This window comes from Artemia franciscana, chromosome 13 (genome assembly GCF_032884065.1).
Source record: "Artemia franciscana chromosome 13, ASM3288406v1, whole genome shotgun sequence".
Classification (NCBI taxonomy): Eukaryota; Metazoa; Arthropoda; class Branchiopoda; order Anostraca; family Artemiidae; genus Artemia; species Artemia franciscana.
The window spans coordinates 5,720,793-5,739,426 of NC_088875.1; the positions used below are offsets into that span (position 1 = coordinate 5,720,793).

Consider the following 18,634-nt stretch of genomic DNA (forward strand, 5'->3'; position numbering starts at 1 on the left):
CCGACAGAGGGAACTTGTTTCCCGCTCCAGGAGCATGACTACAGTTTGCTGGAGGAAACACAGGAGGAGGAATCCCTATTATGGTTTATAAGAAGTTCGCACTGTCATTCGTTCCCATAATGGTCCTCATCTTCAATGCAATTCTTAGCACATGTAAATGGCCCGAAGCATGGAAGACGTCAGTAATTTTGCCGCTTTTCAAAAAGGGAAATGCGGAGGAACACTCCAACTATAGACCCATATCCCTAATTCCAACGATGAGTAAAATATTTGAGAAAATTATTGATGTGAGACTGTCAAAATGGCTTGAAGTGTACAAAAAAATTAAAGAAGAGCAAGGAGGCTTCCGGGCCGGATACAATACAGTGGACAGAATATTTGTACTGCAAGCCCTTTCTGAAAATTATGGAAGAGGAAAAATACAAATTCTTCCATACAAATTTTACGTGGCTTTTTTAGACCTCCAAAAAGCTTTCGATAGCGTGGATAGGGAATTACCGATAATGGTATTAATTAAAATTGGACTACCAGGTCATTTTGCACAGCTGGTAGCTAATATGTATGGAAGTACAAAAGCAGTCGTTAGAGTGTTTGGAAAAGGAGATTCAAGGATATTTGAACAGACAAGAGGTGTTAAACAAGGAAGTGCCCTGTCACCTCGGCTATTCGGAATATTCGTAAACGACATTGTAGAATTCTTGGAGAAAAGATGGGCCCCAACTGTTAAGCTCGGCAACAGAACGATTTCGGCTCTACTGTTCGCCGACGACATGGCATTAGTAGCGAAAACAGCTCGTGAACTACAAATTTTAATTGACTTGATGACAGAATACCTTGAATCGAAGAAATTACGTCTAAACCTCGGGAAGACGGAGATAATGATCTTCAATAAAGGAGGAAGAAGGAATTTAGTCGAGAACGAGAAATTTCGGTTCAAAGGACAAAAAATTAAGGTAGTGGAAAAGGCGAAATATCTGGGATTTACCCTGACACCTAACTGCAGTTGGAAGGAACATGTGAGCGAAATGTCAATGCGAGGGAAAGCAGCAGAGGGTGCAATATTACGTAATGACCTAGTGAAAAGTCGAAGTCATTAAAAATGTTTAAGCAAATATTTGATTCAAAAATTAAACCGGCAATCCATTACGGAGCTGAGCTATGGGGCCTGGAGGCCGCGGAGAAGCTAGAATCAGTCCAGTTTAGATACTACAAAAACTCTTTGGGCTGCACCAGACAACACATAACCAGCTAATCAAAGGAGACTTCGGCATCTTCTCACTGAAATTGCACCGGCTTTATCAAGTATTTAAGTTTTGGCTGATATTAACCCAACTTCCTGAGGACCGATTGGCTAAACAAGCTTATAATGATTTGCTTCGAATTAATAGGAAAACTACTTGGACTCAACAAATCAAGAAATCTCTTGACAAACTAGGCTTCTCTTATTTGTGGATGGAAGGAAACGGACCCGGAAACACACAATGCCTTCCAGAAATTATGCAGAGATTGAAAGACCAAGAGATACAAGAGTGGGGTTGTTTGGTATATTCGTCGGAAACACTGAAGGAATATAGTAAAGTAAAAGAAATTTTTGGGGAAGAATATTATTTTAAGGTAAATTTACCTTTTAAATATTTAAAATCATGGATCCAGTTGAGGGGAAATTGCCTTCCAGTACATAGGGGACATAATTTAAAAATAAATAAGAGTACAAATGGTAAGTGTGGGTATTGCGGAAAAGAGGATAATAATTTAGCCCATTTCCTCATGGAGTGCCAGGAGCTTGAAGGTCTTAGGTATGAAATTTGGGGGGACCATCGGTTGGTGCTGCTTTCTGATATCCTGAGGTCTTTGATGCCTGGAACCATATGCAAAATGGCACAATATGTAGAAAAGGCGGGAGAGGCTCAGTCGAGCCCGAGTGAATGAAAATAAGTATTGTTTTATATTGAGTGTGTGTTCTCTGCAGTATTGTATTATTAAATCATGTTGTGTATGGCCGTAGGGCTCAAATAAACTTTCTTTCTTTCTTTCTTTCTTTCTATATAAGTATTAAAGTGATAGCCTTCCTGATTGTTTTACAGGAATATTTTGTGAGAGGTCTGATGTTCACCACCACAGTACTTGGATACAAGGTAATACTGAGGTTCCTCGATTAGTTTCAAGTAGGTCTTCTTTTTCACTTATTTACTGAGCTTCAAAACTTTGGAATAAACTGAGTATAGATATCAAGGAAATAGGTAGCCTTGGCCAGTTTAAGTCTGATTTACGTGTGGAGTTGCTCAGTAGGTATGCTTATGAAACAGATTAACTAAAATAAATTTTAAATAGTTTATTCATTTGTAACATATATGTATTTTGTGTTTTTTTTGTTGTCTTGGGGTCATGTAAGGTAATGTATTGTTCCTGTAATTTTTTTGTTGATTTCGGTATATGGTCTCATTCTCTATATTTTCTTATTCTCCATATTGTCTCTTTATTTTCTTTGAATTTAGCACAGCCTCGCAAGCTTCGTTTATGTTGTGCTATTGATTAAGAAATGTTTATTTCTAATAAAATTGCTCTACTACTACTACTCCATATATTAAAGACGCTTTCCCTCCTCAACGTCCTGCTCTTTACGCTAAAGGTTTTTAACTGTTTTAAAAAGTAAAGTTGAGGGAAAGAGTAAAAATCTAGTATAAAGAATGGGAAATTGAGGAGGGAAAAGCCCCTTTAATATACAGAGTAATTTCTGTTTGTTTTGAGTTTTAATTTTGCTCCTTACTTTCAGTTAAATAAATTTTTTTTTCATTAATATTATTACAAAAAGCAGTAAGTCTTATTATCTTTTTTGGTGATTTCTTTTCACATTTTCAATGATTTCTTGTTTTTCCATGATCCCATGTCTGTCCTGTTTGCAGATATACAGGGTGTATTCATGTCCATTTTGAATGTTGTAAAACTAGGTAATCTCAAATTCTACAGATAGATTTTAGATTTTAGGAAGTAAAAGACTATTACCTATCAGGGGAAACAATTTTACTTAAACAAACATGGCAAAACAGGAAGTATAGCATATTTTCACAATTTTGCCATTAACTATCCAATCTATTTACTTGATGATAAGGTTTATAAGGCCTTTTATTTTTTTTTTCATTATTTTCTATTAAGAACAAGGATGGATTAACTAAAAATAAATAAAAAATATGTGCTCAAAGTAAAAAACAAAGTTCAAATTTAAAATGAGCAACAGTTTTTTGCTACTAAATAGATTTTTCTCCAAATTACTTGGAGGGGGGAGGTCAACCCCCCCCCCAATGACACAACTGGCAAACGCCCTCGCTTCTGAAAAAAGAATCAGGAGAGAAGAGAGGGTCTATCTCCACTACTTGAAAGAAATGGTTCAATTTGTGGTAATTTTTATTAGTTTCAACTTTGACTTGATTATTTATTTTAGATTAAAATTGTTTAAGGATTCTTCTATTCAATTTCTACTACTAAACACACACTACAGTACCAAGCTACCTGAGGCAAATACAGCTAAGAATGCCCCTCCCTAATCTCAACATGTTAGGAACCTTCCTCTTAACAACCTCCCTGGAAGTTCCAAATTCAATGAAATCCTTTCTTAAAAACCACTTCCCATTTGAGGACAAATGGGGTTACTTTTTGTTTTGGCCCTAGACAGTTGACTGACAAACATAGCCTTTGGCAGTCTTGTAACATATGGACCAGCAACCCCCCCCCCCTTCGGAACCCAAAACTAAGTCTCTTGTTTCGTTCACTATAGAAAGTTTCAAACAAAAGTTTTACAAACAAAGTTTTACTTTTGGCACAAATTTCACGGCAAGCAATTTTACTTACAATTTCGCAATTACAGCAAGTTAACTTCCAATTTTGGTAGTCGAAAATAATACCTTTTTTTAATGTTAGTTTTACAGCAAGCAATTTTGCTTACAATTTCGCAACAAGTTTTAAAACTTCCAATTTTGGTAGTCGAAAATAATACCTTTTTTAATGTTAGTTTTACAGCAAGCAACTTTGCTTACAATTTCGCAAAGTTTTATAGCTTCCAATTTTGGTAGTCGAAAATAATACCTTTTTTATGACAGTTTTACAACATGCAATTTTGGTTACAATTTCGTAATTACAGCTACCAATTTTAATAGTCGAAAATGATACAAAATGATAAAAAATAATACTTTTGACAACCAAAACTGGATTCATATCGTGTTACAATATTTCTGAGGTCAATCTACCCAGTGCTTAATTTAGAAATCCGGGTTGATTCGGGATATATAAGGTGAACTAAAAGTTAAGAATGTAATTCAGTTTTTTGGTAGTCACTCTTTGATGAACTTTATACAACTATCATTTATTGGAGCCGTTTTACCTGGAGTTGTATATGAAGTAAGAAAATAAAATTATTGTCAATAATTGTGTTTGTCTTTGAGTTAAGGTACAGGTACAGTTCATATTGTCTACTGGTACGTTCCCAAGGGAATCTGCCCATCTCGGCAAACCTAAACGTCATGATGATGAATTCGTCTCAAAGGTTATAGAGACTGGTCAATAGAACCCTCCCAATCTATATCCATTAACTATAAGGCTCCCATACCACAAACAACTTAAACTATATAAGAAATCAAGCAAACTTTATAAGCAATCAGTAAACTATAAGAATCGAACAAATTTCATAAGAAACCCCCCCCGTAACATTTGGCGCGGTCATCAAAAAAGACACTAAAGGAACTGTATATGCCTAACAACATGACTACCTGCTACCCTAGACAAATATGATTATTCACAAATTATTTTTTGATTTTAAGTGCATTTAATTTTACATTATTTAAGTGTAGTGTAATTTTACTTCTACTTATGTATTTTATGTGTGTACCCCATCTTAAAATAATTAGAATCTTCAGTAGTTAAATATAAATAAATGTTAAATGAAAACACAAATTTTATATACGGCACAACCTTAAAAAAAAAAACTGAATTAAAAAAACAAATATGGCTCAGGAACAAGATGAACTATTAAAGGCGCAACAAATTATTGCAACTTCGGTAGAAATTGCAAAATCATTACCTGATTATGAAGGGGATACAGATGTAGATCAATTCAACATCCATTTAGGACAATTTGTTGAAATGACAAAAATTGACTTAAATGCATTAAAAAACATGCTACTCTTAAGACTAAAAGGACAGGCTTTGACATTTTTGAAACAAATTGAAAATACCGTAGGAACTGAAACCACCTCAACAATTAACTCAATAAAGTTATTGCAACAGGCTTTTCAAAAGAGATTCATCGATACTAGCTCATTGAACAAACTAAAACATGGGTTAGTCACATTCGAACAGACCCAGAACGTAAGAGAATATTTAAATAAAATTAGAATCGCAACAGAAGCGCGATACGGTCCAGGTGAAGGGGAATTGTATGAAAAAATAATACTAAATGCATTTAAACAGGGACTCAACCCAAAACTATATCGTCTCTTAATTTCCAAAAAAATCGACGACTTAGAACTGGCAGTTCAGGAAATAGATACCGCCGTGGAAATCGATTCCATAGTCCTGCAGCACCAAAAACTATCAATAAATGCGGTAGAAAGTAAAACAGCTGTAAAATCAAGAGATCCCTCTCCGCGATTTTTCTCCAGAGAATCATCGCCAAAACCACTTCGAAATCAAATTCGAACCACCACACCTCCAAGACAAGTACGCTTTGCCCCCAATAATCAAATGAGGGCACAGGCGAATTATGAACCACTAAGGTGCTACTCTTGTAACCGGTTAGGTCACATCGCAAGAAATTGTTTTACAAACAATAATTATCGCCCAAATTTTAGGGGATCAAGCAACCATTTGTCCAGGGGGACAAACTATAATGGGTACGCCCCTAGAGGCAATCGAGGGAACACCTTTTTAACAAGAGGTGATTATCCAACCCAAAATTTCCAACGCAGTACGAATCAGTATCGCGGAGGGTATCGCGGAAGGTTAAACCAACCTAACAATGGTTGGAATAGAAATACAAGAGGTAACTTTACCAGCCGACGGAACCCATATAACAACTCAACTTCAATTAATGATCAAGAAAACCAAAATAGAACTAATGAAAACTCTACACCCGAAATCTGGGCACCCCAGGGAAACGAATCAAGCCCCCAAAATTCGTAGGACCAAAATTTGGTGGCAAAATAATATATAGGTCCCCACCAGTGATTATACCATTTTTAAGTGCAAATAATAATAATATGTTACCAGTATTTGAAAATTTTTATGCAGGAAATATTTATTTCTCAGCCCTTATAGATTCAGGGGCAACAGTAAATGTGATAAATACATCCGTATTTAACAAATTACCCAATTATATTAAACGACAAATGAGCAACATATGTCCCAATTTATCAAGTGTGACGGGACACGACCTAGATGTAAAAGGCACTGTGTACTTAACCTTGCGCAAAGATGACAGAAATTTCTATACTCGATTTATAGTTTGTAAAAATTTTCCATACGAAGCGATAATAGGCGCTAACTTTTTAAAAGCCAACAAAATATTATTAGATGTAGCAAATTCAAAGTTTATATATCCGACAAAAACCAAATCAGAAATAAATAACATACAAGCAAACAAGGTAAAGGAAAACATAAGCAACATGAAGGAGTATAGAGAAAAACAAATTCAAGAAATTTCATATTTATGGAAAAAGCTAGCGAATATAGAAACTCCCAGAAAAAAATCAGAAGATAATATCCTAAACTCAATAAAAGAAAGTCATAACGAAAAATATTATGGATTCCTAGTGAGAAAAACTAAGATTCCCCCTAAATCAATGCAGAGGGTCCAAATATCTCAGATGTTAGAACCAGTTAATGATAAAAATGAAACTTGGGTAGCATCGCCGTCGGAAAATCTCCCGAAAAATATAGTTTGCGAAGAACAAATTATAAATTACGAAAAGGGTGAAGGATATATTTGGGTAACGAACACCCACGAGACGACCTAATTACCCTAAGTAAAGGTACATGTTTAGTAGAGATACAAATAGTATCGGAATCCGATATTAATAATTGGAAAAATTTGGAAAAAAACTTAGTGAATAATATTAATGTTCACGTTGACAAAGAATTTTCACTGACGCGATCTCAATTTCTTGACAAATTCGAACTAAGTCACATAACCGATATATCACTAAAACAAAAATTATGCGACTTATTATGGGAATATAAAGATGTCTTTTCGACATCTGAAGACGACATAGGACTTATCCCATTTTATGAACACGCAATACAAACCACGGGGTCGCCAGTTGCAAAACAACCATACAGAATTCCTTATAAACATAAAGAATGGCTAATAAATAAAATACATGAACTTGAAAAAAATCAAATTATAAGGCCAAGCATAAGCCCATACTCTGCCCCCGTTATTTTAGTCCCGAAAAAGAATAATGATCTTAGACTAGTGGTAGATTATAGAGCTTTAAATAAACAGGTAGTAAGTGACAAATTTCCCCTACCTAGAATAGACGAAATTCTAGACTCAATATCAAATAAAAATAAAATATTTACTTCCTTAGATTTGACACAAGGTTATCATCAAGTAAAAATAAAAGCGGCCGATATTTTTAAAACAGCTTTTTCAACATCCGAATGTGGTTCTTATGAATATTTAAGAGTACCATTTGGACTAAAAACTAGTTCAAGTGCATTGTGCAGACCCCTCCTTCATTTACTAAGAGGCCTAAATAACATAATTCATTTTGTTGATGATGTCATAGCTATGGACAAAGACGCGGAGGACCATTTAGTGACCCTAGCAAAAGTGTTTGGGAAATTTAGAGAAGGAAATTTAAAATGTAGACCGGAAAAAGTAAATCTTTTTCAAACCAAACTAAAATTTTTAGGAGTAGTTGTAACACAAGGACAAATTTCCCCAGACCCTGAAAAGATAGAATCTGTTAAAAATATAAAACCCCCTCAAACAATTAAACAATTACGAGGAATCTTAGGATTAATGAGCTACTTTCGAAAATTTATAAGAAATTACGCACAAGTAGCAAAACCTCTCACGGACCTCACTAGAGGGAACCCCCAAAAAATTACATGGTCTAAATTAGCTCAAAATTCATTAGATCATTTAAAAAAGGCTTTGACTTCAGAACCTATCTTATGTTTACCCGACTTCCAGACAGGACAATTCGTTGTTACTACGGATGCCTCTACCAAGGGGATTGGGGCGATTCTCTCCCAAATAATAAACGGGGAAGAAAAAGTTATAGCATATGCCTCGCGTACTCTTACTCTTGGAGAAAGTAATTATTCCTCGACACAACTTGAATTATTATCGATTATACACCATTTAGAAAAATTTAAACATTACTTGATTGGACGAAAATTTAAACTACGTTCCGATCATAAAAGTCTTCAATACCTACAGACTTTCAAAAAACCGTCCGGAATCCTCGCGAGATGGATATTAAAAATTCAAGATTTAGATTATGAATTTGAACATCTTAAAGGAAAACAAAAAACCCCATGCGACTATCTTAGTAGGTTTCTAGATAATGCTCCCTTAGAAAATGAAAATGAAGAAATTAACACGGTAAAAGAAAAACATGCTCCGAAAAATAAAAATTTAAAAATGCAGACCAATAATTTGGTAGAAGAAGAACACAAAGACAGCCCACTATCTTTAAATAATATAAAAATACATCAAAAGAAAGATAATATTTGTGCAGCTCTAATAGAATATTTCTTATATGATAGAGACCTACCCAATGAAATGAAATCCTTTAAAAAAGAAATTGATAATTATTATTACGATTTAGATGAACAAATACTATGTAAAATAATGACCGATAACACTAAAAGAAATCAAACGACCATTATACCAGTGTTACCCCAAATTTTGGAAAAACCCGCTTTTGAATTTTTTCATTCTGACGTAGGAGGCCACTTAGGAATAGAGAAGACCTTCCATAGATTAAAACAATACTTTTTCGTTGCTTCAGCCTTAACTAAGTTAAAAAATTACGTTAATAGTTGTGAAACATGTAATTTAAGAAAAAATCCTCAAGTCTACCCTAATCCAGGGACAGGAAGAACGCCTACGGCCCGATTCCCCTTTGATATAGTTTCTTTTGATTTATATGGTACTAGCGGAGGACTACCCATGTCTAATGAAGGACACACCTGTGTACTATCAGTGATTGATCACTTTTCTGGTTTCACTTTTGCTAAACCATTAAAAAATCAAAGCGCCTATACAACGTCGAAAGCTCTCGCTAAAATATTCCTTAATTTCGGTATTCCTAATACAGTATTAAGCGACAACGGCCCTAATTTCGTATCGAAAGTAACTAAGGATTTAATGTCTTTTCTTCAAATAAGTAAATTGGTATCGACCCCCTATCACCCCCAGGCCAACGGGAAGATCGAGAACAGACACAAACTATTCTCTAATATTTTAAGCATTTATACGAAAGAAAATCGCAGAGATTGGCATAAAACCTTACCATATTTAACAAATGTAATTAATACCGCTTACTCCCAGGTCATTCGTGATAACCCATTCTACATATTATTCGGACGAGACTTTAAAATCCCTTATAAGGAAATTATAGAATCGAGACAATATTATAATGATTCTCAAGATTATAGGCAAGAATTTATCAATAGAATGAGAAAAACTTACAAACTTGTAAAACAAGAAATAGAAAAATCAAAAAGACAACAAGAGGCCAAAAATATTCCAAATGTTAAAGGTGAACTCAATATTCAAGTAGGAGATTGCGTTTATTTGAAAAATGAAACCAAATTGGAAGGCAAGAAGCTTTCTAATAGGTACGCTGGCCCTTATAGAATAATTAAAAAATATGATAATGACGTTACATTCAAACTATTAAAACCACAAACGGGGAAAACTTATAAAGCCCATGTTAGTCGTATAAAAAGGGCAAAATTCACAGAAACATGGACCCCTCAACCTTCAACATCAGATACCTCGGAGGACGAAAATGAACCACCTCGCTCTAGACTAAGTGAGCTTAAACCTTTTAATTTCAAACAAGGATACTTTGAAAACAGTAGTGACGAAGAAAAATTTAATGAATTTCTAACCATGACAAATATGGTTACCCCCCCAAAATGTACCCCCGTTACGTGGAGACGGAGGAATAGCGATTCATCTTCCAGTGAAGAATCAGAAGAATTGGACTATACGATTTCTCCAAAGTCACAATTCTTTCCAGATAAAATTTCAACCCCTTACCCCCCAAAACGTTTCCCCGACAATTTGGTGAAACCTATTTCACCAATAGACAGACCTTTATCGTTACACGATGAATTAAATAAGGCTATACAGACACCTGGGGACACAGAGTCACAAAGGGACAAACAGCCCCAAAAACAAACATTAAGAGAAGCAATGGATATCATTAATTACCCAATTAAGACTAGACAGAGTACATTTTATACTAATCCAGTTACTGATGAGCAACAATATCACGATATAACCGTCTCAAAGGCAAAACCAAAGGACTGGGTATCTTGGAAGGAAACCTTAATGCAAACAATTCCTCACCCTCCGGAAGACATGGCTTTCAAGCAGTGGAGGCACCCCAAGAAAACATTTGAATCCTCCCAAAGCTCCCAAGAATCGTTCAATTCTCCCGAGCCCAGAGATCAACAGGACGAGTCAATCAGTAAACCCTCTACTTCACGAGGAGAAGAAATTTACGAAGGTCAGGCTGGATCTACACCTAAATCTCAAACCTCTACTCCAAGAGAACCAGATACTAAATCTACAACTAGTTCCTCAGATACTGAGAGTGAATCAGGCACAAATGAGCCCAAAAATGTGGAAGGAACAAGACCACAGAGTGCAACTGCCCAGGCTAAAAAGGCACAAATTAAAGGTCAAAAATTTCTTAAAAAACAATATAAAGACTTGATATCGCTAGCAAAGCCAAAGAAAAAAACCGAGTCTACCGATGAGAAGGTAAAAACAAGGTCAGGCCGAGTTGTCAAAAAAACAGATAAATTAGATTATTAATAAAAGAAAAATAAAAATCTATCAGTCCTGGATAAAATAAAGGAAAAAAAATAAAAAATAAAATAGTCATTTTTTTTGCTAATTATTAATTGGTCTGCCATATCAAAAATCTGCCTAATCAAATGCTAAAAAAATTGGCCTGCTTTAAAAAAAAAGGTAAAATAAAAACACCTTATGCTTGTGATATAAAATTCTAAATGTTTGTGCCTAAAATTAGAACTGCCCCGTCGACTAAACGTTTCGCCAGATAAGTAAACGAAACTCTTCTTAATTCCAAATATTTTAATTTTTCCAATAATATAACCCATCGCTTTGTTAATAAATCTTACCAAAAGTAGAACTTAACTGGAACAAAACGATTAATATTGCCATAGCTTACGCGTACCAGTCAGAAGATTTAGGTTTAAAAACTAAATTGCAATCGAGATTACAAGTTCTTAATTGCCATTTTCTTATTACAAATTGATCCGATAAACTAACGTTTGCGGCTAGAGCCACATAACGCTAGATGGGTTGGCGAAACCGCTCCTAATGCTTAACTATTATTTCGAAAAATAAATATTTTCTGTACCCTTGATAATCTCCAACTCCCCTGAAGTTTAAAGAAATATTTAATATACACGTAAAACAATACCAGAATAACGACCGGGAAGAGTTGATTTGATTTTTTCTGAGGGGTAACTCGATGTATTTATTGATAGCATCGGGTTATGACTCAGAGAAAGTTGACTTAAATTTTTTTTGCTCCTCGCCAAGAGACCACTCCGAATAAGAATCCATAAATAAAAAAAAAGGTACTTTTCAGAAAAGTTTAATAAACTCCGATTGAAGAATTGGTTCATCAAAGAGGACTCAGTATTGTGAGTAAGTCACAAAACTATTTTATTTAACAAGAATTTGTTACTATAGCCCACCGCAATAATAATTCCGTAACGCAAGAGCTTATTAACACAACGATAACTAACACCTGCCCTATAGGAATCGCTGTCACTTTATATACCATAGAAACTAAAATATTGCAAAACAGCTTGTGGAGTTACCATCAAATAATAGTAAATAAAAACTCATTAGTAGCCTTAACAAAAATATTATTACAAATAGTCAATAACAACAAGCGTCTTCGTAAACTGTAGTCGTAGCCAAACTTGTTCTAATTTACCTTGTAATTTTATAATTATCATACTCCTTTCAGGCATATTCTTGGTTCGCCTCCCTACTATTAAATAGATTTAGTGGCTTCGAATAAATTAACTTGTAACTAAAAAACGACATTAATATAGCTATAACTTGCAACATCTAACAGGCATTCAGACTTGGCATCGAATCTACTTCATCCTCCCGGCAGTATCAAGATCGCACTTAAATATTTTTTTTTAATATTATTTTCTTATATCTTTTCTCCGTGAATATGGCAAAAGGAATTATAGATACAGAATTTATTTCAATTATTCATGCCAAGGAAAATATAATATATTCGGCCGCTATGCTAGTCCAAGATGAAAACGGTAAAGAAATATACGCAGAAAGTTGGTACCTAAATTACGATTTGACAAAATTTAAACCTCACACGGATAAATTTGGGTTAAAATTAGCTAATACCCCAAAATATCGACCCGCAAGGGGAGAAGTAAAAATCAAATACTCAAACAAAAAACAAAAAGGGACTAAATTGACAAGTTTACAATTAAAAATAAGAAAACTACAGAAAAAATTTAATATCTGCTACTGGTTTTGCAAGGGGCCGACACAAACTGACCTTCTTCTAATTGATAAATGTAAAAACCCAAAAATATGTTATAAAATCGAAGAAAACGAAAATTGTACCAAATATGAAGGAATTCATCACCCATTAGAAGAAATCCGGCATTACGCCAAATTTTTATAAAACCCGAATACACGAGAATATGCCGTTAAAGGGGATAAAATCTTCTTAAGACGAAAAAAATCTAAACAATCTAAAAAAGACGCTTACAAAAACAACTTGCATACCAAAAATTTTAAAATTCTAAAGTACAAATAATATTTTTTAGATCTGTAACCAGAGGGAACCAAATCAGGTAAAAATTCACTCAACTAACAGCTTATACTAACCAGAGGAAATGTCGCATAATAGAACCTTAGAAAATGTTCTAAGACCCCTAGAACCCATCATAAAACAAATACCCTCAAGACAAAACTTTTGGCTTCCAAACAAAACCCAAAGTCTACCAGATCTCTCAAAAATAAACCATGAAACGAACGAAAAAATATTAGAATCAGCAGTAAAAAAGGCAGTAAAAAATTTGCGTTACGACTTACTTCGTTCCTTACTGCACGTTCCAATTATACCTAGTGATAGTTTGATAATTGAAATAATGGTCATACTACTAATAAGTACTTTTTCGCCAGAAATAATGAGAAAAGACTACGGATACAGGCACAGGTTCGCCCTATACAATTTTACAGTACTTCTTTGCTCAATCCCCAAAAAGAAATATCCATTAATCGCGTCCCTAATATGTGAAAATTTTTGGTTAACACCACTTGAAGAAGAAAATTTCGAGCTACCTTGGCCTTCAAAGTTCTTAGAATTGCTAATGGAGGTAGATTATAAGCCATTTAACAAAGATCTACTCCTTAAAATCTACAAAAATAACAATGTAAATTATTACTGGATTAATAACTCTATTCATCACTTATATCTAGGACAATACGAGCTATTAAAACGCTTAATTACTAAGTTTTATACAATAGACGAAAACATTGGGTCAAAACTAGTAAAAGGAAAGGATATTCTAATATATGAAAAAATAATAAATTGCATAAGCCCGCTATGTTTTCATAAACAACTGATTTTCAAAAGAGTTTGTATTACTCCAAATAACCCCAGTTTAAAGGAATTGTGCAGAAAAAACATACGCTTTATGATGAAAAAAACCGACATTCACTATACATTAACTAACCTAGCACTCCCTGAAACCCTAAAACGGTATTTACTACACATAGAAGATATTCGTGGAAATAATAACCAGGAATATCGATTGACTTTTATGACTCCACACCTGTTAAAATCTGAAATAAATCAATTTTCGAGCCAAGGGCCAATAATAAATATTTCAAATGACCATGAACTAGATTGTTCAAATTTTATCTAACTAATATCACTTTTAAACAGTAAAATATCGATAAATTAGTTTCTTTTACTCGTTTCTTTCCTTCTAATGTGCAGAAATAAAAATTGTCTCCTATGATTTTACTACTCTATTTCCGAGTTGGAATATTCCAGGGCATAATGATAGAAAGGCTATGATACAAAGTGTATTACTTTTCGACACATTGTGCGTTGGAAGTTCAGACGAATTGGATTAGAGTACCAACCTAAAAACCATTAAGTTAATGTAACTTAATTTTTTTAGAAACCGGGCGATATCTGCCAAGAAAGTCAAGGAAAATGAGTAACCAACCACCAAATTATTTTTTCGCAATTCAAGTCAAAAGCGCGCAAATAAAAAGAAAGGCCTCAGAGGTACAAAACTACATGATTAATATAGACCCTAGTTTATCGCAAGCCCTTATTCAACACAGTACTTTTCACGTTACACTAATGGTCATCCACCTAAAAAATAATAGTGAAATCGAATTAACAAAAAATGCTTTCGCGAAGGCAATATCTGCCTTTCAACAGGAACTCAGTGAGAATCAAATAATACTCGACTTCCAAGGCGTCGGAGAATTTTCAGAACAAATCTTGTATGCCCAGTTAAATAATGAGACAGAATTTAAAGCTCGCTTAAGTCCTCTTTTAGAAAGAATTACTAAAGAAATCAGTAAAACCGGAATACAACTCCCAGACCAGGAATGTTGGAAGCCTCATTTGACGTTAGTAAATCTCAGAAAAGTCGCGAGGCTAAGAAGGATGGCAAAAAAACTACCACCATCAATAACGTCTATTTTTAAAAACATGAAATTTGGAATCGAAACCGCGAAAAGCATTCAGTTCTGTTCAATGAATAGTCCAAAAAACGAAGAAAATTATTACCAAATATTATCCGAAATCAAATTCAACACAGAAACCAACTAAAGAAATCTGGAAGAAATGAGAACGAGTATATATAAAATAGATAATACAATTAACAGGTAATATATCATTGCTATAAACTTAATAACCCTTTACGCCACTAACGGCAAAGCAACTAACCTATGTATACCTTTTATCAAAAATAAAAAATTTTCTTTTACAAATATAAAAATAAGCATCTCACAAACCAAACATGTCTGTGAATAAGACTAACCAACTTAAGAATTATAAGCCTTAAAAAAAAAAAAAAAAAAAAAAAAAAAAAAAAAAAAAAAACCTAGAGTATCTTTTAAATTAAACTCCTTTTTGTATTATGTATAAAAATTCTTATCCTTTTAAAATAATATATATTCACGAAATCAACTTAAAGCTCAATCCATTTTTTATCACCCTTAAGTTATTTTTTAACCCTTTTATCAATCCATTTTTTATCACCAAACAGACACAAAAAAAATAAAGGACAGCAACAAAAAAAAAATATAAAAGCACAAAAATTTAAATCTTACCAAATTTTAGCTTCGTCTTGCAAAAAAAAAAAAATGCCGATTCTATTATAATATAAATCCTAAAATCTTAAAGTATGAACAACTCAATCTGCGCGTACTAGCATTGAAAAAAAACATATTTTGTAACCTGGCAAAATTACAGATCTCTGAAAGGCAAAATTGCCAGTTACGTGGGAAAGTGAAATTCACAAATAGACGTTTTATCTAATAGACTCGTAACATATAAAAAAATACAATGCATGCATTGTATAATAAATAACCCTTAAGGTACGTCTACTAATGTAAGAATAATTTTTACAACCAAGAAATGAACTTGCATTATAACACCCTACAAGCGTTTTTCGCATGACAAAAGTGTAATTGCATTTAAAAGATCTGTAGCAGTTTTAAAAGAATTTTAAAAGACTGCCTAGCGGATTTCAAACCGAAAAAAAATTACCACCCATCTTTTGATTTAACCAATTATGACGAAGGTTCCCCGGAGGCATTTAAAGAATTAACCAATCACAGAGACCAACTCAGTGGTAGGTTTAAAATTTATCTGATACCAAATTAGTTTGTCAAATAATTTTGTTTATATTAGAAAAGAAAAAATTAAAAAGTTCAATCACTTTATATTCATTAAATAGAAACTATTAGGTTTACCTAATAACCTAGTTGATACTTAAAATATTAACTAGCTCAAGACATCGATTTATACTTAATAAATATGTCCATTAAATGGTTACGACGCGCTGAATAAAGAACACGCAGTTCCTTACGCTATATTATGCCGTAATGTGTGCCGCAAAAATTTTCTAACAAACACGCAAAAATACTTAATTCATTATATAAAATAAAGGAATGTATAAAAACTCTCCTAAGGGTATAATGCACTGCACAAAACAATTCCTTATTTAAAAAAAAAAAAAAAAGGTAAGTAAAATACCTCAAGTCCTTCTAACATAAATAAATTAACACCATAATATTTTCAGATCATCAACGGAATACTAAGCCAAACAGGTAACCTCAAAATTATATACTGCTTAATAATAATACCAATTAACACGTCAAAAAAAAGGGAAGGATTGTAAGAAAATGATTCTAACAGAAATCAGAAAGTGGGAAACTCCAAGAAATTGTCAAAGGCCAAAAGAAGACCAAGAAGCTCAATCCTTAAATTTTACAATTATGTCATATAATGTACTAGCTCAAGGGTATATCGAAACAATGCGGTATTTATACTGTAAATGTAACGAAGAAAATTTAAAATGGCCAGATAGAAAAAATAGACTTTTTAACCAGTTCAAAATTTCAAACGCAGATATTGTATGCTTACAGGAATTGGAAGCTGACCATTATTATAAAACCTACTTATCGTATTTTCAATCTCAGGGGTATGACGGAGTGTTTAAACAAAAAACCCAAAGAAAGATAGATGGGTGCACCACCTTTTTTAAGAAATGTAAATTTAGCCTAAAAGAAAATCATTCCTTAGAAATGCAAAAGAATGGAATAGATCTACTTAATCGAGATAACATTGCACTTATTTCCATTCTCACCCCAATTAAAAACCCGGATAAACAGATATGCATTGTAAATACGCATTTGTTATACAACCGTAAAAGAGAAGATGTGCGTTTAGCCCAACTCCAAATACTTCTTGCAGAAATTAACCGCGTTACTTGCAAAAATACTAACTACTTTCCAGTTATTCTTTGTGGTGATTTGAATTTGACCCCTTCAAGCAAATTATACTCTTTTCTAAGCCAAGGAAGGCTTAAGTATGAACACCTAGATATAAAAGAACTAACAGACTGTGGTTCACAAAAAATTGGGAAAACCTTTCTCCCAAAGGAGCTATATATTTCTGATTCTTGTCAGTACTTACAAGAACTAAAACAAAATAACTGCATTGAAGAAGAAATTTTTTTCATCCGGTACATTAACACATAAATTTGCCCTTAAAAGTGTTTATAATTCAGATGAATTTCCAAAAGTTCGTTTGAATTCGACTTGTCACAACTTAGTTGACTATATTCTCTACAGTAATATTGACGAAAAATTCAACAAACATGAAAAACAAGAATTAATACTATTAGAAAGACTTCGTCTCCCAACATACAAGGACTGCTTAAAAATAGGACCATTACCGAATAGTCAAAATGGATCAGACCATTATTATCTTGAAGCAAGATTTCGTTGGAATTGCGTATAAATAATAATATACTTTGTTAAAAAAATTTTAATAAAAGACCCTATAGGAATAAATTAATTTAAATTCTAATTTAATATAATACTATTTCTAGATAAGCCACAACTTATTCCCACAATAACAGGTAAATTGTTATATTCTGCTTAATTAATAAAACTAACAAAATGCCTATAAAAAAAAACAAGGAGTAACCCTAATCTCAAAAAAAATGAAACACAATATAACCTCCTAGACCAAATAAAACCTAGTGCTACCTATTATAGTTTACCCGATTTATACAGGTTTAACTATGAATTAAACGAAGCAATGTGGAACAGCTTAATTATTGATGCAGTAAGGAATCTAAATTATAAATTTTTAAGAACACCAATCATATTTAAAAACTATTTAATCAGGGATATAATGAATATAATGTTAAATTGTCAATTTTCAGAAGAAGTAGTTAAGGAGGGTTATGAATATATAAGAAAATTCTCATCAATAACATTTAAAACAATACTTGACAAAATTACCAAGAAGAGTCACCCCCTAATAGAAGAACTAATTATCGAACATCTAGATATTTTTTGTGATGTAAATAACTTCACAATTATCTGGCCCTTACATCTCATATTAATAATAGTAGAAAAAGACTTAGAATCATCTATTAAATCAAACTGGATTATCTCAGTTTACAACAAATATGTCAACATTACAGAAAATGAACCCTTAGAGGGATGTCCCATTTTACGAAGAGAAGATTACGATGCGCTAAAGAAACTAACGGTACATTTATACCAAAGTGAACAATACTTATGGTCAGAAATCTTTCCAGGAACAGACAT

The 18,634-nt window shown here is 33.3% G+C and overlaps 2 protein-coding genes across 2 annotated transcripts in view; one reads left to right on the forward strand and one right to left on the reverse strand.

Annotated features, from left to right (window-relative positions):
- LOC136034435 (zinc finger protein ZFP2-like) overlaps positions 1–18,634 on the reverse strand; it is a 163,926-nt gene that overhangs the window by 137,585 nt on the left and 7,707 nt on the right. The window lies entirely within an intron of this gene.
- On the forward strand, positions 16,694–17,551 carry LOC136035065 (protein angel homolog 2-like). The gene has a single exon (XM_065716662.1). The coding sequence runs from the start codon at positions 16,694–16,696 to the stop codon at positions 17,549–17,551; it is 858 nt and encodes a 285-aa protein (XP_065572734.1).